Here is a 21,989-nt window from a genome sequence, read left to right as displayed (position 1 = left end):
CAATAGTTGGCACAAAAGTATATTCATTCAATCAGACAAGTCAGTGGAATAGAAGCTTTAGGAGAATGGAATAGAAATGGGATTTTTGGATCTTGAGAAAACTGTATCTCTAAAAATTAATAAATAACACTTCATTGCAGTCAGTCACATTGGAATTTGACAGTTGAATATAATTCTGAACTTTTGCATTGAAAGTGGTTTAGGTTCACATTTCCAAATACCATTTCAAACAAAAGCTTATTAAAAATATAAATCAATAAACTATCAAGTTGGAACTTCTCTTTGTCTTGACATGAAAGTATTATTATAAGAAACATGAAATTAACAACCAACCATGATCCCAATACACTGCTGATTTGCAAGTTTCTTGAGATTCCTCAATTTGGACTAAACAAAACCACCAAATGGGTTGATGCAGGGCACATAAGTAAGAAATAAGAGTCTTTGTTAAAAAATCCATATCCCTTGACTTGCGGTTTCTTGGTACTAGTTCTTAAAGAGCTTGCCCTAAGCTTCTCTCTTTGTGTGACTTGACTGTGAGTTAAACACACACACACAGCTAAGCTCCTTTAAAGTCACCAGAAAAGGTGGCTGATCCTTCGGAGGCAGAACCCTTCTCAGGAAGCATATAATGGCTTCAAATTAAGTGAACTTCTTGTGGGTTTCTTGAATCTCCCTCTGGTCATCTCTTTTGATCATCAGGAGTTCAGGTTCTTTCTAGGGTTTCTTCACAGTTGGAGCTTTGTTCCTCTTTTAGACAGTTAAAGCTGTGTTCTTTCTAGGGTTCTTTCTAAGTTGAGAGAGAGAGAGAGAGAGAGAGAGAGAGAAAGAGAATGGATGAGAGAGGTGAAACTGATAAAATGGATGAAATCATGCTGCCAGGGTTTAGGTTTCATCCGACCGATGAGGAACTGGTTGGTTTTTATCTGAAGAGGAAGGTTCAGCAACGACCACTCTCCATTGAAATCATCAAGCAACTAGACATCTATAAGTTTGATCCATGGGATCTCCCAAGTAGGATTAAAATTCATGTTCCATTTTATGCTTGGCATCTTGCTTCTCTGCTTTGATCTCATCTTTTGTGTGCCAACTATTATCATTATTATGCACATATTGAAGTTGTTCTCCACACATCACACAGTATAACTTTAATTATCAACTAATACGTATGTAATTTATCAGTTTTTTTTTTTTTTTTTTTGTTCTTGGCTTGCCGATGCAAATATATCTTAATATACCACTAAAATAAACATTATATGTGTTTTTGCTCATTCACAATACATAGACCATCTTCAAGCTAATATGTTTGTTTCGACCAAAGATATTTTTTTATAAATGTTTTCTACTGTTTTTGACATTTGATACGACAAAAAAACAGGAGTTAATAAAAATATTTTTTACTTTTAATATCTCTAAATTAAAATCTTACTAATGGCACCATACTACTAGTTCCTCTATTACCTCTACCACCTTAATTACCACCGCCTTGGTCACCCCACCACCACCATCACCAACCCACTACCACCACCAGTAACACCATCACTAGCACTTGCAACCAAATATAAGAAAATATTATCTAAAAATATAGAAAATATTTTTTATTAGAAATATTCTCTCAAAGATAACTACGCTTTTAGAAAATATTTTCCATTATAACATGTTCTCTCAAACATAACTACGCTTCTTAACCTCTGTTTTTATTTTCTTGTTTTAAAAAAATCGTGAGACTGAGGGGTTGGTTGTTTGGGTGAGAGTAGCAGTAGTAGGGGTAGTTTGTACTTTTCAAATCTCTCTTGATGCACATCATCTTCCTGTACTCTTAATTTCATACTGTTAATGAAATTTTTCTTTGCTGATAAAAAAATAAAGCATAACTACTACCCTAGTGACTAGTCCTAAAAGACAACTTGACATGTTATATCTCTATCCCCTTCTTTGGTGACAGAAATGGCAACAACTGGTGAGAAAGAATGGTACTTCTATTGTCCGAGGGACCGGAAGTACAGAAACAGTGCAAGGCCTAACCGAGTAACTGGAGCTGGGTTTTGGAAAGCCACCGGAACTGATCGACCCATCTACTCCTCAGAAGGTTCGAAGTGCATAGGATTGAAGAAGTCCCTTGTTTTCTACAAAGGTAGAGCTGCTAAAGGGATCAAAACTGACTGGATGATGCATGAGTTTCGTTTACCTTCTTCACTCACTGTCTCTGACTCTATCTCATCCCCACACAAGAGGTTCTTGGACAAAAACATACCTCCCAATGTAAAGCATTTCAAGAGTACTATTCAATACCATTTTTTTTTTTTTTAATAAAAAAATAATAAAATAATTATAAAAAAAAAAGGTGAGAAGTCTAGAAATATAGAAACCAAACACAAAAAATGGATGGAGGTTGATTTTATAAAATTTGTTCGTAAGTCAAGCGGCTTTTGGTTTGTGTTTAAGAGATGTGTTTTAGAGATAAAAAGTACGAAAACATGTTTGGTTTGGTTTTTTTTAAAAGATGTTTTGGAAAATTATTTTGAGATAGAGTTTTGGAAAAAGTTATTGATTTGATATGTGTGAGAGAGAGATTTGTTTGGAAAACTTGTTTGGTTTACAAGTTTTGAGAAATTTTTTTGAGAAAATTTGTTTGGTTTGATTATTTTTGAAAACTTATTTGTAGAGAAAATTTCTCAAAATTTTTTCAGAAAATCAAACCAAACGAGCCCCTTGTGTTTGATTTTTGTGTCTCTATACTATTACTTTTTTTTTTATTAAGTTTAAAAAATATCTAAATCAAATACAGAATCAAACAAAAAAAAAAACACATGAATTGACAAGATTTTACAAGATTCGTTATTGGGGCCAGCCACTTTTGGAAGATTTTGTTCACTAATATATTGTGTTTGATTCTGTATTTAGGTCAAGTTTGGGTACTTTTAAAAAAGTCAAAAAGTCAAAAAGTTACTCAAAAAGTTAAAAAGTTAACACTATTCACCAAAAGTCAACAATTACGGCTGCACAACTCCCAATTCAAATTTTTCCCTACAAATCAATTTTTATAATTTTTTATTACACATTTTTCAATAAAAAGTCAAAAAGTTAACCCAAACATCAATATTTTCAACCTCAATTTTTTAGTCCAAAAAGACAAAAAATACACTTTTTTAGTCTTTCCAAACTTGACCTTAGTGTATGTGCTTAGTGTATGTGCTTATGAACTTATTATTATTATTATTATTATTATTATTAGGTTGTTGTTGTTGTTGTTGTTGTTATATGAGGTATATCATTAAGACAATATCTGCTTTGGACTTGCAGGAGTCATGGGCAATTTGCAGGATCTTTAAGAAAACTATCTCTACTGCACAAAGAGGTATCTCACAATCATGGGTCTCCCCAATATTACCTGAAACAACCACGCCTGAGATACTTTCTCAAGGACCTCACAGTACTCAGTTCACTTCAGAGAACATGTCACTGACACCAAACAAACCAAGCTCAGCATTCCAATTTAGCTCTAACAATGATCTTCAACAGTCATGTATCACTACCAGTTTCTCACCTCTATATGTTCCCTCCTACTACAAGCCCATCAACCACATGGCTACTAAACCTCTTTCACTTGGAGACCTTCCCACAGCCTACCCATTTTCGTCACTCGTGAACTTGCCGGGACCCTCTAAGTGCACAGTTGATGCACCTTCCATGTTCCTAAACATGTCCTCTACTACCATGTTTGGAGATTTTGGCAAAGCCTCTGAGAGCACAGAGTTCAGTGGATTGCAAGAGCAGTGTAATGGTTTCTCAATAGCATTACCACAAGAAGTGCAAGGCAGCGGAAGTCATGGAGAAGAGATAAATTTGATGAGGGACCCAAATGGGGCACATTTTGATGAGCAGTGGGGGACTATGAGATCTGTTGGAATTCCCTTCAGTTTGCCTTCAAATTTGGTGTGGGATTCTTCTCCCTGTCCTAGTGAAATGTCCACTAGCTTTTCCACTAACAAGTGCTACTCTTGAAAAAATAAAGTTGGTACACACTTACACAAGCTAGAACCACTGTTTTAATTGCCAGTTTTGTTGATTTAAGTTTAGCCTCATTGTTAGAACAACAATCTGTATCTGTCTAGCTAGGAGTAGTAGTGTAGGTACAATCTTTGTGTAGGGACTAGAATTTCTTGTGTACTTGATCTAATCACAAATCGAAGGATTAAAATTTTCTTACAAATTCCCAATGAAAGAGCAACATTAGACACAAAACGGAAGGTAGACAATTTTTTTTGTGTTAATAGTAATGTTATGATAATCATTTTTTTTTTTTAAAGTGTTATGAATATAGATGTGTTTCAAGAATAAAATACAAATGTGAGACGAATGACCCACATGTGATCCCCACACTATTTGTCTCACATTTGTGTTCCTAGAATTATTTTATTTTTTTATTGAGTAATGCTACATACATGAAGAATTTATTTAGAATTTTATCCAGAAAATCAATAATTGAAGACCTATCCTACAATAATTCAATCTACACCACACATATCTTTTTATAGTACAATTCATGGTAAAATTTTGGAAAAATTATTATCCAGTGATGTCAACAAAAATATAATACAAATTCATTGTAAATTTTATAAATTTAATTATTAAATTTTATAAACTTTACCATCAAGTTATAATATATTTTTACTGATACCATTATAGTGTTATTTGCCCTTAAAATTTTGGGCATCTAGATTTAGGGAGTGTTTGGCAAAGATTTTTTTTGACTTTTGGGTTAAAATTCACAAAATGACAAAAGGCTAAAATAGTCAATAAGACAAAATATCATATCAAACTCATAATCATTTCATTTTTTGTCTCACAAACATCACATACAACTAAAAAAAATCCAATTATCTTCCTAAACATAAAAATTTTAACCTATTAAAATAGTCAAAAATTAAAATAGCCTATTAAAATAGCAACTTTCCAAACACCTACTTATTATTGTCACTATCTATTATTTACTATTTCATGTGTTGACATTGATAACAAATATATAAATAATGAGATTCATTAAATTAACACAATAATAAATAAAAATATAATTATTATAAAATTTTTGATGTGTTAGTGTTTGCATTCCATTTGTATTATAGAATTATTGTAAATGTAAGGACTGAGGATTATGCTTAGTAGGAGTGTGCGCGGTACGGTGGCTCCGACGTTTTGAGAGTAAAATTATAAATCAAATAGTAGATTGACGGATTGATAAATTGCAATTTGAGCTGTTTTGGATAGATTGGCGGATTGAAGAATATTTTAACAAATTATCAAGTCTTTGCATAATATATAATACTAATTTGTATAATATTTTTCATATGTATAATTACTAATTTGTAATAAATTTCACATATTAATTATTTCCCACACTCATTTTTACTTTGATATTTCATTATAGGTTAAAATATATATATTAATTATAGCGAATGGAGTGATTTTGAAGATAAATTATAAATTTTAAAATTAAAATCGTGATTAATAAATAGAACGGTACGAATTAATATAGTACAATTTTAACAAATTCAATCATATTTTGCACAATCCTAATGCTTAGTATTGGACAGTTAATGGATATTATTGATATATTATATACATGGTACATTAATATATTTTAGTTTTATAAGTGCATGCAGTCAACGACGGCAACATAGTAATTGATGGATGGCTCGCCACAGTTCAAGCTGTCATATTAGTTTTATCCTTTTGTATGTGTTTGTTTTTGGTGTATGTATCACTGATTAATAATAAACAATTATAGATAAATTATAAATACATTTCGTAAGATTTATTTAAAGTATGTTTTTTTTGTGATTTAAAAAATTATAAATACTCCCTTGATAGAATTTTGTATTTGACAAAATTAATTCAAAATATGAAATTTTTAACTATTCTCGTATAAAATAATAAAATTACTTAAATTATTAATTAAAATATATTTCTAATATCATTAAAAAATGTTAATGGACTTGATAATTTATTAATAAAATGAGTCATTTGTTATAAAATTGGAAACTTCAAAGGATGAAATGTAATTTTCAAAATCATAAGGGACGATTTGTGTTTTAAGCAAACTTCGAAGGGTGTATTTATAATTTATCCTAAAATTATATAATGGAAGATGAATTTCACAATTTAGATGTAATATTTTGGGATTTACTATATATGTAATTTATTATTGGATAATGATACCATATAAAAGTGATAATGAGATTTTTTTTTTTTATCGGCAAAGAAATTTTTATTAAAAATATGAAATTAAAAATACAAGTCGGTGAAGCGCACTAAGAGAGGATCAAAGAGTGAAAAAATCCATCTACTACTACAACTCACACCCACACAATCAAACCCTCAACTTCACGATTTTTTTAGAATTAAAAGCTTTAAAATAAAAATTAAAAATTAAAAAAAAAAGAGAAAAACAAGCAAAATAAAATGTCAAAAAGATTTTAGCTATTCAATGACATTACACCACATTATTGGAAATTTTAGTTTTATAGGCTTATTTTGGGCTATATTTGAGCCCAAATTTATGTGAATCATTGGAGAAAAAATAGAAAGCAGAAGATATTGGCTCGGAGAAATTCATGGTGGGAAAATTTTTAGATTTTGTAATGGTTGATTCAAAAACTGTGATCAGCCAAGTTCAAGATCTCCAACTCATTCTGCATGACATCCATGCTGAAGACATGTCACTAAACGAGTCCTTCCAAGTTGCTACCCTAGTTGAAAAATTACCATAAAGTTGGAAGGAATTCAAGAACTATCTCAAACACAAGCGCAAAGAAATGACTTTAAAGGAATTGACTGTGCGTTTGAGGATTGAGGAAGACAACTGAACTTGTGAGAAGAGGGTTGGAAAGCATCCTATGTAGTCAACGGCTAATGTAGTGGAACATGCACAAAAAGCAAAGAAACGAAAATATACCGGAGAAAGTTCCTCACAAGGCTCTAAAGGAGGAGAAATCAAGAAATTCAGGTTTAATGACAAATGCTACATCTGTGACAAAGAAGGACATCGGGCCAAAGATTGTCGTAGCAAGGGGAAAGGAAAAGGAAATTAAGTAAGAAACCTACTTAAGCCAATGTCACTGAAGTGGACCAAATCTCCAATGGCATTGATGACATAAACCTTTCAACAGCTATCTCCAAGGTCAACCTTGTCAGAAATCTCAAAGAATGCTGGGTGGATGTTGGTGCTACTCGTCACATTTGTGCCGACAAAAAGATGTTCACCTCATAATCTGTAGTGGACAATGGAGAATAATTGTTCATGGGCAACTCCTCGACTTCTAAAGTCAAAGGACAATGGCAGGTTATACTGAAGATGACATTTGAAAATGAACTCACCCTCAACATTGTGTTGCATGTACTGAACATTCGCAAGAATCTTGTTTCCAAATCTTTGTTGAGCAAGAATGTGTTTATACTAGTTTTTTAGAGTAACAAATTTGTACTTACCAAAAACGGGGTCTATATAGGAAAATGTTGCATGAATGATGGCCTTTTCAAAATGAATGTAATGACTATCTATGATTAATAAAATTACATCTTCTTCTTACTTGCTCGAGTCTTCAAATTTATGGCATGGTAGATTAGGACATGTTAATTATGGATTATTGCATAAATTAATTAATATGGATTGTTTACTGAAATTTGAGATTGATCCAAATCATAAATGTGAAATTTGTGTTGAGGCAAAATTAACTAAAACTCCTTTTCATTCAATTGAAATAAGTACTGAACCAATTAAATTAATTTATAGTGACATCTGTGATTTTAAATTAATTCAAACTAGAGGTGAAAAAAAAATATATATTTTATCACTTTCATAGATGACTATACTAGATATAATTATGTTTGTTTAATTTGAACCAAGGATGAAGCTGTAACAACCCCAATCTGTGATTAGCCCATGATCCTTGATTAAGACTGCTTAATATATAATTAAGATGAATTTCTATATTAATTGCATGTGTTAGATGTTATTTACATTTATATCTGTCTGTTGTAGAAAGATGTATCTATGTTTCTGTTTCATTATGCGAATTGAAGGCCTTATCGGCATTCGATTACAAAATTAACTCAGTATATGTGTTATTTAGAATTTTTAGAAAATTATGGTAGGTTTAATTTAAATTCGATTCTGAAGCAAATACTTAGAATTAAATAATTACAAGTGATTAGTTTTAATTCAAATTAATTAAGCTAAGTTAATTAAGTCTTAATGAAGCCTATATAAGGCTTAAGATGAGTGTAGAAGCCTCATATACACACTTCATCATCTTTTTGACATCAAAAACGTGAGAGAGAGAGAGAGAGAGAGAGAGAGAGAGAGAGAGAGAGAGAGAGCTTAGAGAGTAAAGTAGAAGGAGTTTTGAGAGCAATTGACTTAGGTTTATTTAGACCTTGAGAATTTGGGAGGATCAACTTGGAATTCTTACAAATTCAAGACTTAAGGTAAGAATTATACTTCTATACTTTAAACTCAAGGCAATAAATACATAAATACAAGAGAATTAAGTTGAATAATGCATGAATTAAGCTTAAGAGGGTAGGAAATAAGAACATTTATGCATTCATATGCATATCATAAAGTTTTGAAACTATTTTTACAAGAATTCTCACATGCATGTTCATATCTTGGTTTTGTTAAAAGAATTCAACATGTTCTTAAGCTTAATGACTCATTTGATCATGTTTTGGAAAGTTGGAATTCATGACATTACATGCAAGTTATGTTCTCTAAGTATCAAGTTTTGTTTTGTACAATTGCCAAAGCTTTTGCGCTTGATTTTGCGAAATGGTTTGTAATTCATTATGTACTATGAGTTTCTCAATGTTTTGCTAAGTTTTGGCCCAAAAAGATGTGTTTTGAAGGTTTAAAAATGAGTTTTGAACTTGGAAGAGCAATCTAGAAATTTCAAAATTCGTGCTCTTCGCTTGAAGGTAGAAAGTTACGCTCGAGCGAAGAATGCGAACTCCCAGTACTTTTGCAGAGTTTAGGGGTTGGTTCAAGCGGCATAACCTGCGCTCAAGCGATTGCCCTTACATTTTGGTCCTCCGCTCAAGCGTAGGAAGTGGCGCTTGAGCGAAGACCCTATTTACTCAGTCTTTGGCTCGAGTGACTGTCGAACGATAGCCGAGTGTAAAAATCATGCAACCGGTACTTTTGCAGACCGCTCGAGCAACCGAAGTTGCACTCGAGCAAACTTTCCTGTTTTTGAAAATTTGACTAAGTGTTTCAAGTTACATTTTGGCATCCTCATTGCATCCTAGGCATTTCTAAGCCTTAATTAAGACATAATATGAGGATAAGGATTAGAAACACATCAAGATAGAAAATAAATGAGTTAAGTGTTTTCCGAATGTTTATTTCAATATGTATCCGCTATGTGTTTGTGTAGGTCACGCGCCTTAGCCCATTTGGTTTGTTTGATTCGTCTGATCTGCTATCGGAGCTATCTGTGAGTAATAACTTGTAAAGCTATGTTCAATGTTAAATATCTTCTGAACATTATGATATGATATGATTTGTTTTCTGGAAAAAAATGATACGAAATGATCTGTTTCTTGAAATGCTATTATGAGATTAAACGAATGATGGTCCGATTCTTTGAAATGTATTCGTGACATCCTTAGCATCATATGATATGTATCCCTTTATGGGTCATCAGAATGACTTTATGGCCGTCCTTTTATGGGTCATCAGAATACCTTTATAGTCGTCCCTTTATAGGTCATCGAAAACATTAATGTACACATAAGTCATCGAAATGCCTTTATGTCCGCCCAAATATGGGTCATCGGATTTGTTAGCACTAATGGATGTACCACGTATGATCATATGGGATATGTGAACTTTGAACACAAGTACGAGTATGAATATGAATATGTATCTATTTTTTATCTGAATTCTGATTTCTGAATTTGTTATAGACATCATTCATTAAAACCTTTACTCTGTTATTATTCACTTGGCTCCAGCTCACTATATTACTTATATATGTAGGTGAGCAAGCGCATGACCAGGCCTAAGCTGCTGCCTAGAGAGTTGTTTTGGTCAGCCAACCATAGTGCCTCCCGAGGAGGTTCCCAAACTAAGATGTGGTCAAGTTTTGTGAACCTTGTTATGACTTTTGATTTTCTTTTTGTTTAAGTTTGAACTTAACTTTTGGTCTATCTATAATGTGGTAATATAAGACTAATGTAATTGACGTCGCGTATTTGTATTAAAGTCTAAAGTTTTTAGTCCTATGTATGTCTACACAGCACTATGGACATCATATTTTATTATTTGCTTTCGCTAGGCCCAGTATTTTTGTTTAATCTATTAGGAAGCCTTCGGTAATCCCAAGATTACCGACCGGTTACGATGCTAAACCTATAGAGGTGGGTTTGGGTCGTGGCAGAAGCTTTTGAAACTTTTATTCGATATAAGAATGAAGTTGAAAATTAACTTGGCAAGAAAATTAAAATTCTAAGAAGTGATAGAGGTAGTGAATATGAATCATCTTTTGGTGATTTTTGTAAAGAATATAGAATAATTCATTAAAACTACCGCTCCTTACTCAACTCAGCAAAATGGAATTGCTGAAAGGAAAAATAGGACTTTAAAAGAAATGATGAAGCCATGTTAATAAGTTCTGGATTATATCAGAATTTATGAGGGGAAGCAATACTTTATGATAATTATATTCTTAATAAAGTACCTCGAAAGAAAGTGAATCAAACACTTTATAAAGGTGACATGGGAGAGTACCATCCTACAAATACTTAAAAGTGTGGGGGTGTTGGCTAAAGTGGTTATTCTTAATCCTAAAAAGACTAAGATAGGTGAGAAAATCGTCGATTGCATATTCATCAGATATGCCAAGAATAGTAGTGCATATCTGTAGACACCCCATTTTTGACCGTCCTCGAGACATGGTTGTGCTTGCAGGTACACCCAGCAACTAGTTCGATTGCTCACTGAGTACTCAACTGTCGCGGTGGAACGTCACCAGTTCGAACTTCCCGAACCCTGTATCCTTTCTGCCTTTTTTTGGACCTTGACTAGGTCCTTTCAAAGTGACCTTCTTGGTGCACTGCCGGCCATGGCATGGAACTGTCGACCATTGCCTTGTTCCTGTCGGCCATTGGTGATGCCCTGCCGGCCATCAGTGAGCCACTGCCGGCCATTGATGATGGCCGGCACCCCCCTGTCTCAGCTGGTTTTCCTCCAGATCTTTTAAGCCAGCTGGTTTTTTGTTTGCTCCCCTCCATACACGTGTATGGAGGGATGAAGCCCTTGTAAAGCTTCTTGAAGAAGCTTTGGCTTTGCATTCCTCTATATAAGCAAGAGACCTCCCTCTTTGCCAGGGGTTCTGCAACTTTGGAAGAAAAAACCTCTTTTTCTCTCTATATTGTTTGTGTCTTGTGCTTTGGAGTTAGATTTCCTTGCACTTTTACACTATAACACCTAGATATACACCACCACCATTGGACAAAGCTTCTTGGGAGGTCTTCTTAAGGTTCGAAAGTGAGTTTCTACCCTCTGAAGTTGCTGGTTTCGAAGAGGGTTTCCAAGGGTAAGTATTTTCTCCATTTTTGCACTTTCTTGCACCTTGCTTTAGCCCTCTTTGCATATTGATTTAGGCTTTTCTTATAACTGAAAAAATTCTTGTGTTTAAGTCCTTTTTAAGTTATTTAAGGTCATTTTGTTGTTAGGGGTGTGTAGCCCTCTTGCATGCTTTGTTTGGCTTTGTTTTAAGCCATATCTTGGAACCTCCGAGCTAGCCTTGGTTTGGCCTTCCTACCACTGAAATCCAGCGGATTTTCAGTGGTAAAGGTGTGGTTTTGAGGTCCTTAATCAGAGGGGGCGGCCCCCTCTCTTTTGGTTCCTCTTTGCTTGCATTTTTTGCCTTCCAAAGGACCATCCTTCTATGTATTTTTTAGGCTTGGTTCAGGCCTATTTTTGTGACTTTTAGGACCTTCCTTGGCCCTGTCCATGGCTGGTTTGGTCATACTTTGCATGCATATAGTATGTGTGGTGTAACTCCATCCATAGCTCATCAAAGTAGCATGTGTGCTTAGCTTGTGTTGAGTCCATTTCAGTGGATTTTTGGTGATGTTTTACCATGCCATGAACATGTTTTGGGTTGGTTTTGTTACTCCATGCTTGCATGATGCACTTGTAGTGTAAATCTCCTAAACTAGCTTCATATGATCCATGCCATGCCATGTCATTTTAGCTTGTTTGGTTTACATTTCAGCATATATTTGGTCATCATTTGGCATGTTATGACCCTATCCATAGTTGGCTCGATCATCCTTTGCATGCTCCATAGAGGTGTAGAACAAATCTTGTTTACTAGCCATTTGTGCATGATGTTTTGACTCATCATACTAGCATATTTTGGCTTTACTCAAACTTGATTTTATACTTATTTTGAAGTGTTCTAGGACTTTTTTGGGCTGCCATGGCCATATCACTCGTGCTTTGTATAGCTATAGTGTAAATGCTTAGGCTAGTCTTGGGTTTTGAGGCCCCTACCATGCCATACATGTGATGTTTGCATGTTTTGCCCTCATTCCATATGCTATTTCAGTCCATGAAATGTTGTCATACACTTGCATTTAACATGCCTTGAATGCTTTATAGAGCTTGTGCTTTATGCCTCAAGAATGAGCTTTTGTGCATGCCATTAAGCCTAAGCCTTTGGCTCATCATTTCAGTGCTTTTTGGGTCTTATTATACCATGATATAACTCTGTTTTATGTCGCCCAAGTCATGCCATGTTTGGTTTCAATAGGTGTAGTGCATTGCCTCTTTAAAGCCTTGCATGCTCCATGTTTTTGGCTTTGTGTTCTAGCCTTTGTTGGCTAGCTTTGAGCTTAGTTTTGGTCTTGTTTGGACCTACCCTAGGACTGTTTAGGTCCCCTCAGCCCCTTGGGGCTTGCCTTGTATGGCCGTGGCTTAAGTCCCTTTGCTTACCTTGAGCTTTGAGCATCATGACATGCTATGCTTGCATGGTTGATTTGATTTGGCATCACTTTACATGAAATTTCAGAGCTTACCTCATTGTCATACATCCGTGTTTGTTGCTCCTTAAGTGTGCTTAAGAGTTGTCCTCTTTGTGCCTTAATACTTGAGCCACTTGGCATACATGTTTGCCTTGCCATTTCATGCTTTTCATGCCATCAATTCATCACTTATGGCTACTGATTTGGACATATTTGAGAGCTATCCATCTTTGGTGTAAGCCCATCTTACCATGTTGTCGCATGCTTGTTTCATCTTGTATGTTGTTGCACACTTGTCCACCTTTGCGTGCCTTGCATGTTTGCATATCCATGTTGCATTTTGCCATGTTGTTCAAGGTTGTTATCTCACATCACGCTTATGTGCTTGTTGCATGTCATTAGCCTTGTTAGGTTATTCACATTGCATGTTTTCCATCCTTACACGTTGCATTGTTTGGATTAAGTGTTAATCCGAACACGAGAAACGAGGAGCGTTTCATACTCCGAGTGATGGAACGTATCTCAATTCTCGGTCGCCGAAGCTCTTGATGAATCATGATAGAGTTCTAGGCTTTACTTGCTTTATTTGTGCATTCATTTCCATATTGATTTGCACAAGTTGAATCTTTGGCCATCATGCATCGGGATACGTGATTGATGGTTGTGGATCCGACTAGGCCTCTCCCTTGATGTTTTGAGGTGATTTGGGGCAGCATAGTGCGTATATACCCTTGGGAGACCCTCTCATTCCTCTATTTTGTGCTTTGTTACAGTTTGGTGTCACAGCACACCAGTGGCCGGCAGTGCACCACTGAAGGCCGGCAGTGTCACACCCTTGGCCGGCAGTGTCCTGTTGTTGGCCAGCATCTCTCCTTTCATGGCTGGCAGGCCACTGGTGAATTCCCCAGCAGTGTTTTGGTAAGTTGCAGTAACAAACACTGGAAAAAACCCTGCAAATAGAGCCTCTAAAGAGCAACTGGAAGGCGTTTCGAGGCAAGAAACCGAAGTGAGCATACATACCCTCCTCTTCTTCAAACAGAGCTGGAGCTATTCTCTTTTACTGCTTACTAGTTAGTTAGCATTTGTTATTTGTAATAATTAATTTGTTAATTAATTACGTTGTGTAATAATTAGTTGTAACTAGTTATTCATAGGGTTTTGTAATAATTAATTAGCTCGTGAGTTAGTTAATTAGGCGACTTGTATTATTTATTCGGACCCTTCGAGTGAGGGCACAATTGTAATAAGTGTGTGTGCGTGTGATGTATGTCTTCCAACCCCACGTCTTTCTCCCTTTTATTTACCCGCTTATGATGGTTAGATTAAGGCATGTTTCAATTAGCATACTTATGCTTGCATGTTTGCATCATTCATCTGTATTGTATGCACCGGGCTCGGCGCATCATACTAACTGCATTGTATTTCAATTCCGAGTTGAATACTTGTTAGTTGTAGCATTTCATATGCCATGTTTAGAATAGCCGAGCCTATTGTAGTTGGATTTTTGCATGTGTTGCATTAGGCATTTCTGTATAGTTAGGATCATGTATGGATTTCTAACATAGCTTTTGTTTTGACTTGGAGTACTCAGTAAGTTTTATGGTTTAGTATCCTTGCATGTGTATGAGTGACTGCCATGATAGCATGCTTACCATGAGGCTATTTACTTATGTGATATACCTGCCTGAATGCCTGCGGGTGAAGGTTGGGTTATTTGGATTGGAACAATTCATCGAATGTGAGTTTTAAGCCTACTTGAAAGTGACAAATCATCTTGTTTTCTAAGCCCACCCGAGGGTGGCAAATCCATGTCTTAGCCTACTTGCGGGTAGCACCATCAAACCATTTTCAAATAAACAAACATGAGATGTTTTGTTCCAATTCAGGTGATCCAGTCTATACTTGTATGTTATGCGCATCACATAGTAAATCTAGGCTAATAACCGGAATAAGAACGCATAGTGTTTTCAAAACTAGATATCATGATTAGTAAAGGCCGATCTTTGATCGGGCGAGCGGGGGTGCTCACGAAGTGACCTTCCCCAATCGTACCCAAGTTCCCGAGCTGAGGCAACTTTGGTGATGATGGACACGTGGCCTTAGGCAACGAGTCAGGGTTTCCTAAATTCCCCCAAAATAAATATTTAGGTGGCGACTCTGTATCTGGCAAAGCAGTCCATGTTTGACACTTCTTTCAAAATATCTGTTTTCCAAAATAATTTGTCGGATTTGGACTCTTTGATTAGTCATCGGTCTTGCATTGCACTCCGTGAGATTAGATACAGGACCGTGACTTTGAGTCCTAAACTGTAGTGAGGCCCAAGGGCGCGTCTACAATATCAGTTTTTGATTCATAAGTCAAAATACTCAGAAATACATGTAAATTCTATTATTGAATCTAGAAATGCATTGTTCTTTGAACATGTGTTTCCTAATAAAACTGGACAAGAAACTAGTACTAACAAAAGATCTTATGATGCTATTACTAGTCATGATCAAAAAAAAGATCAAGCACAAGAGCAAGAGATGGGCTAAAATAAAGAAGAGGAACCTAGGCGTAGTAAACATGCTAGAATCTCAAAAATTTTTGGTCTAGATTTTTTAATATTTTTGTTAGAAAATGAGCCTTTAACTTTTAAAGAAGCTATGTCTAATCCTGAGGCTCCTTTATAGAAGTGGATTTGCCACCATGTTATAAACCTCTTGGGTACAAGTGAATTTTCAAGAGGAAAATGAAAGCAGAAGGATCAATTGACAAATACAAGGCAAGACTTGTGCTGAAAAGATATAGACAAATGTCTTGATTATTTTGACACATACTCACCAGTTACTAGAATAACATCCATTAGAATGTTAATTGCCATTGCATCTTTATACAAATTAGAAATTCATTAAATAGATGTGAAAATAGCTTTCTTAAATGGTAAGTTAAATGAAGAAATTTATATGGAACAACCAAAAAGATTTTCTGTTCCAGGGAAAGAAAAGAAAGTATGTAAATTGGTTAAATCATTATATAGTTTAAAACAAGCGCCAAAGCAATGGCATAAGAAATTTGACAGAGCAATGATGTCAAATAGATTTAAAATTAATAAATATAACAAATGTGTTTATGTAAAAAAACACAAACAAAGGTTATGTTATAGTATGTCTTTATGTTGATGATATGCTCATCATAAGTAGTAATAATGATATGATCAAAACTACTAAGAAAATGTTGAATGAACATTTTGACATGAAGAATATGAAAATTGCTGATGTAATTCTTGGTATGAAAATTACCAAAACATCATGAGGATATGCTTTATCACAGTACCATTACTTTAAAAAAATACTTGACAAATTTGGCAAAGATAATAATCATCTTGCTAGAACACCTGTGGATATTAATTGGTTTCTTTCTAATAATGTACAGGAAAGCATTTCTCAGTTGGAGTATGTCCAAATTATTGGAAGTTTAATATACTTAATGAACTGCATTCACCAGATATACCTTATACAATAAGTAAATTAAGTAGATATACAAGTAAGCCAAGAGTAGAACACTGGAAAGCTATAATAATGGTTCTAAGATATCTCAGATTTACTCGTCTCATTGGGGTAAACTATACTAGATATCCAGCGGTACTTGAAGGATACTATGATGCAAACTGGATATTGGATATTAGAGACTCACAATCCACCGATGGGTATGTCTTTACTCTTGGTGGTGCAGCTGTGCCTTGGAAATCTTTCATACAGACTTGCATTGCTAGGTCTATTATGGAATCAGAGTTTATAGCATTAGATAAAGTTGGGGAAAAAGCAGAATAGCTTCGTCACTTTCTTGAAGATATTCCAATGTGGCCAAAAAACTCTGCTTGCTATATTTATACATTGCGATAGTCAATTGACAATAGGTAGAAGGCAGAGTCATATGTATAACGGTAAGTCATGACACATTCGTCATTGACATAACACCGTTAGACAACTACTCTCTAATGGAATTATTTCCATTGAATATGTGAAGTCTAAAGACAATATAGTAGATCCACTAACCAAAGGGTTAGCAAGAGAGCTAGTTAAGAATTCATCAAAGGAAATAGGACTTAAGCCTATTTAATAAGAGTTACCACAACAGAAACCCAACCTAATTGACTGGAGATCCCAAGATCTAGGTTCAAAGGGACAACCAAGTTGTGTATGACTCACAAGGATCACTGGGGAATCGAACTCCTACCTATTTCTATGATGAAGTAGTAATGTCTGCAGCGTGTTAAGATAAGCAATGCTTTTAATGATTCTTATATCTAAGAATACCTAGTGGAGTATGGCAGAATAATTTTCATAAGAATCACCTATATGAGTATGAATAAGGCCAGTTCTATGAGTTTTGTAAGGGCTACAATTCTCTAAAGTACTCATGAAGTACCAGGGTGTTCAGTGCCAAAATGAACACAATCGTGAGAACCAAACTGTGTCTAGAAATATGGTGTGTAAGTTCTATTGCCTTGGTTTACACAAATGGTTGAATCGTTCAAGACATCATGTTCACTGATTAGCTAGTAAATCCGATAGTGTCTCACAAGGGAATGTTCAAAACCAAAAGCTACCTATCATTTGCAGAATATCTCTGATTTCTGTACTATCTTTAGAAACATCATGTTGTTGCATTTTCTCTCCATCAATTCCATTCATGTGGGGGATTGTTGAAAATTTTGATTTTATAGGCTTATTTTGGGCCATATTTAAGCCCAAATTTAAGTGGGGCCCATACGTCATTTGAGGTGGTGACGTGTTCCTTACTGCATGGCAAGTTACATGATGAAGACGGATCGTCAAAACCATTTTTGAGTGAATGGGAAGTTGACATCATTTTCGATTTCGTCAAATGGGAAGTCAAATGTGGGCTACCATGTTTTGGGTGTCCCATATAGAAACAATAAGAGAGCTTATACGAGTATATAAGCTTTATGTTGACATATTTGGAATGGGCCCCGAAGGGCACCCCAAGTTTTGTAAAAAAGAGAGTTATGGACAAAGTGGATTTGATCCAAATCCACCACACGCACGCGTCGCTGCTGCCATCAGGCCGGCCGGCCGAACCTGGCCAGGTGCTGGCACGGGTGCAGATGCGGGTTGTGGGTCGGGTTGGGTCCTAATTTCAATTTTTTGGACAAAATTTATTTGACGTTTTTCAAAATTCTTGCAAAAAAACTTGAAATCCTAACAGATTAATTCAAACTGTTGCGCCAAAATTCAAATTTGAAATTTTTGCTTCCCGAAACAGTGCCTCTTTGATCGCCACTCTTCATTTTCCGGTGGTTCCAGGTTTCACACTTGTTCGAAAGGTTTTTTGGGCTTCTAAACAGACAGCTCTTGGCCTATAAATATAGGATCCTCCAGCAGATTCAATTTATTCCATTTTTTCCTTTCCCATTTTCCTTTTGTGCTGCATTTATTCTTCATACTAGTTTTTAGAGTTTTAAGAGAATTTTAGAACTCAGGTTCTGGTTCGCTAGAACGGATTGTTTGTAGTGCTACTACAGTCTGTGTAAGTGATCATTATATCTTGAGAGATAGACGCCGATAATCCATGAGCACCTGTGTGGCGGCAAATCTGTCTTAAGGATATAGTATCACACACTCAACTTGATCGTGATTTTACTATTCTAACATTCCGGTACAAGAACTTCTTGTAAGTAATTTATGTACTTTGTTTCAGTATTTTTTTTTTACACAGAAGATTGTTGAATTGAAATAGACTCCATTTGAATGAAATGGTGCAACCCTCCATTTGAATGAAAGGGTGCAATCATTTCATAGTGTCTCTTTATTTTAAAAGAAAGGTTATGTCCCTTCTTCGTGCCTTTGCTGTTTAAATTGAATATGTACCAACAAGCCTATATAAAGGCAGCCCCCATTCCAATTTTTTTTTTCCAACTTTCTCACGTTCAAGCATTCTTCTTGTATTCTTCATCTGTGTGAGTCTGAATTTTGTGAGTGCAAAACATAATTTTGGTTCGCTGTATAATCAAAGAGTGTGTTGTCTTCATTTGCGGGGATTGTTGTATCCTAGAGATAGGACGTCCATTGTTCTCAAACACCATTAGAGAGGACGAAATTCTGTCTTAAAAATACAATGTTCAAACACTGATCTCAATCACAAATTTGTTCATAAACTATCTGTAAAAATACTATAAAATTTAATTTTAGGGCCTGGCTTTGGTCCAGTCCACCATCGGACTGGACTGTGATGTTGGGCCCGTGGGGGCCCACCACAGGTCCCATTTTGAAAATCTGAACCGTCAATGTGTAGAACTCGTCAAGTACTATATACCTGTGAAAAATCACGTTGATCGGATATCGATAGCTATGTGATCAAAACAGTTTTTTATCAACCGTTAATTTATTCACCGTCCATTTTTTTTATACAAAATTGATTTGATCACATAGTTATCGATATTCGATCAACGTGATTTTTCACAAGCATATAGTACTCGCCGAGTTTTACACATTGAACGGTTTAAATTTTCAAAACGGAACCCATAGTAGGCCCCCACGGGCCCAACAGCACGGTCCAGTCCGATGGCGGACTGGACCAAAGCCAGACCCTAATTTTATTATTTATTTTATTTACTTTAATTATTACCGAAATTATGTCCAACAACTCCACAATTGATTGAAGCAGCAGACTAGCACCCAAGGCTCCTTCCAACTCCATAAAGAAACATCTCCAATAATCTCCACATTAGCTTTTGAAGACCCATACTGACTCCACTAACGTCTCCACTAACTTCAGATCACATCACACAAATTTGACCCATCCTTTTTCAAGCAAAAATATTATAGCTTTGGAATATGGTGAATGAGCAAAGCACTAATAATAAACCCCTCTTACATCATCACTTATCATTGAGTGATAATGTGGTGTTATTATATATATATATATATATACACATTTTTTGTGTGCATATTTATGTTACCAATTATTTCAATGAGACTTGTACAATTGTGCATCCAACGGTATCTCCTATAAACTCTTTAAATTTATATGTTAAAGTTTGTTATATGATAAAATGAGAACCTAATTTTATGTGTTAAATGTTTGTTAATTTAGAAAGTGCGTAAATGTTTCAATAATAAAGTTAAAATGTGTGTCAAAATGTATCTTAAATAAGAATTGAGTCTACTTAAATCTGTATAAATCTGTACGAATATAAAATAGAAAAAAAAAATTGATTTAAAAAAAAAAAAAAAAAAGTTAGAGATGCTTGCTTTAAAAAAAAAAAATAATAAGAGAGGGTGGAGATGCCTAAAAATATGTGTCAGCACCTCTTCCCTATCACCAGCAAGATCTCTCTGTGTAGTCACAATTAGCAAGAATTTTAACTAATGTCCAACTTAAGAACAAAGCTAACTAGCCAAAAAGAAAAAATGGGTTTGTTTACTGTCCTGAGTGAAGTGATGCTCAAAGCTTAAAAAAATTGCAGACAAAAAAGCAATGTTCAAATTCATATGGCTGGTTGAATTTGAAGTTTAAAAATCAACTGAGTTTGGTTAATTTACTATTTTAGTATACTTCTAATTTGAGAGGGCCAAATGCAAAGATTGATAGTTTCTTAGGGTATTTATTCATACATTTTTCTTCACTTACTTATTTTTTATTTGGTCTAAATTATTTTCTTATATTCTAATAAGTCCTATGAGTGTCATAGTTACTAAAATACCTCTAATAATAATATTTACATTAACAGGGTGAATGTTCCGTGATGTTGTGAATGTTCACACTATCAATGCGAACATTTACATTGTAAAATATAAATATTCACATTATCAAGCTGCTAACTGTTCAAAAAATATTTGTAAGGGTAAAATCATTCATAAAATACCTTAAATATAAGAATTAAGATTTGATGGATCTAATGTCCAAATAAAAAGACTTATTGAAATACAAAAATATGTTACGGACTAATTAAAAAACTTTGTAATAAATCTCCCTAATTTCTTTCCTATTATGTGATTGTTTGTTCTCTTGTTGTCTATGAAGCATGGGTACTTTGAAAAACATGTCGTACCCGTACTGGGTACTTACCGGCGTACCGTACCTCGTATGGTACTTCTGCATACGTACCGGGTACACAAAACACGTACCCAAGTTTTTTCTTCTTAATTTTTGACTTACCCAGACGTACCTAGTAGATATCCAAGCCGTACCGTACCTCAATTGAAACAATATTTTCCTTCTACTACAGAGATAAAACTCATTTCACTAGATTTCTTTTTTAGTTTTTGTTTTATGCTTAGCATGATTTTAAAATTAAACTATGGTTTGTAAGTTATTTAATATATTGACATTTAATTTTGATTTATACTTTTCCTTTTGGCATTAAATGTTAATTATAGGTTGGACCTTAACAAATTAAATCATTTAATTAATTTTTGCATTAGTTTAAATTAAAAATAAATATTTTTTTACAAGCGTATCAAGCCGTACCCGTACCCTATTTTTTTAAAATTTTACCGTATCAATATACCCATATCATACCAGTACCAATACTCATACCTATACTTGTGCTTCATAGCTTCTTGTTTTCTTCGCCATTACAGGGCTCTTTCTTACCTTGGTTATTGGGTTACTTATTTCTTTTGAGAGGTCTTTGTTGCATTGATTGTTGGACTTTTGTAGTTGGATTACAATTACCCTGATGTAAGGTAGTTTGGTGCCCATTATAAGGGCTCTTTATTGGGCTGATTGTTGGGCTTTTACAGTTATTGTAATATGATAAATTTTTTTATTTTGTAAATAACCTTTTACCGATTAAAAAAAAATTGTAATGTAAATTAAAATTAATGGAAATTTTATTTTGTGATGACAGGAAAAGTTTACGAGCCAAAGGACATCAGGTTGCGTATCTTTACCAACAAGAAGTCATTAAAACATATAAAATGAAGTCCATTCCAATTTCTTGCTCTTC

The 21,989-nt window shown here is 34.7% G+C and overlaps 1 protein-coding gene across 1 annotated transcript; it reads left to right on the top strand.

Annotated features, from left to right (window-relative positions):
* Positions 1-330: 330 nt before the first annotated feature.
* Positions 331-4,245, top strand: FEZ (NAC (No Apical Meristem) domain transcriptional regulator superfamily protein). The gene is made up of 3 exons (XM_028231673.2): positions 331-1,014; positions 1,946-2,262; positions 3,304-4,245. The coding sequence occupies exons 1-3, from the start codon at positions 834-836 to the stop codon at positions 4,003-4,005; spliced, it is 1,200 nt and encodes a 399-aa protein (XP_028087474.2). The 5' UTR covers positions 331-833; the 3' UTR covers positions 4,006-4,245.
* The last annotated feature ends 17,744 nt before the right edge of the window (positions 4,246-21,989 follow it).

The sequence above is a fragment of the Camellia sinensis genome, chromosome 11 (assembly GCF_055761805.1).
Source record: "Camellia sinensis isolate YWXY chromosome 11, ASM5576180v1, whole genome shotgun sequence".
NCBI classification, from domain to species: Eukaryota; Viridiplantae; Streptophyta; class Magnoliopsida; order Ericales; family Theaceae; genus Camellia; species Camellia sinensis.
The sequence above is the reverse complement of the archived record's forward strand: the minus strand, read 5'-3'. Positions and strand labels throughout refer to the sequence as shown.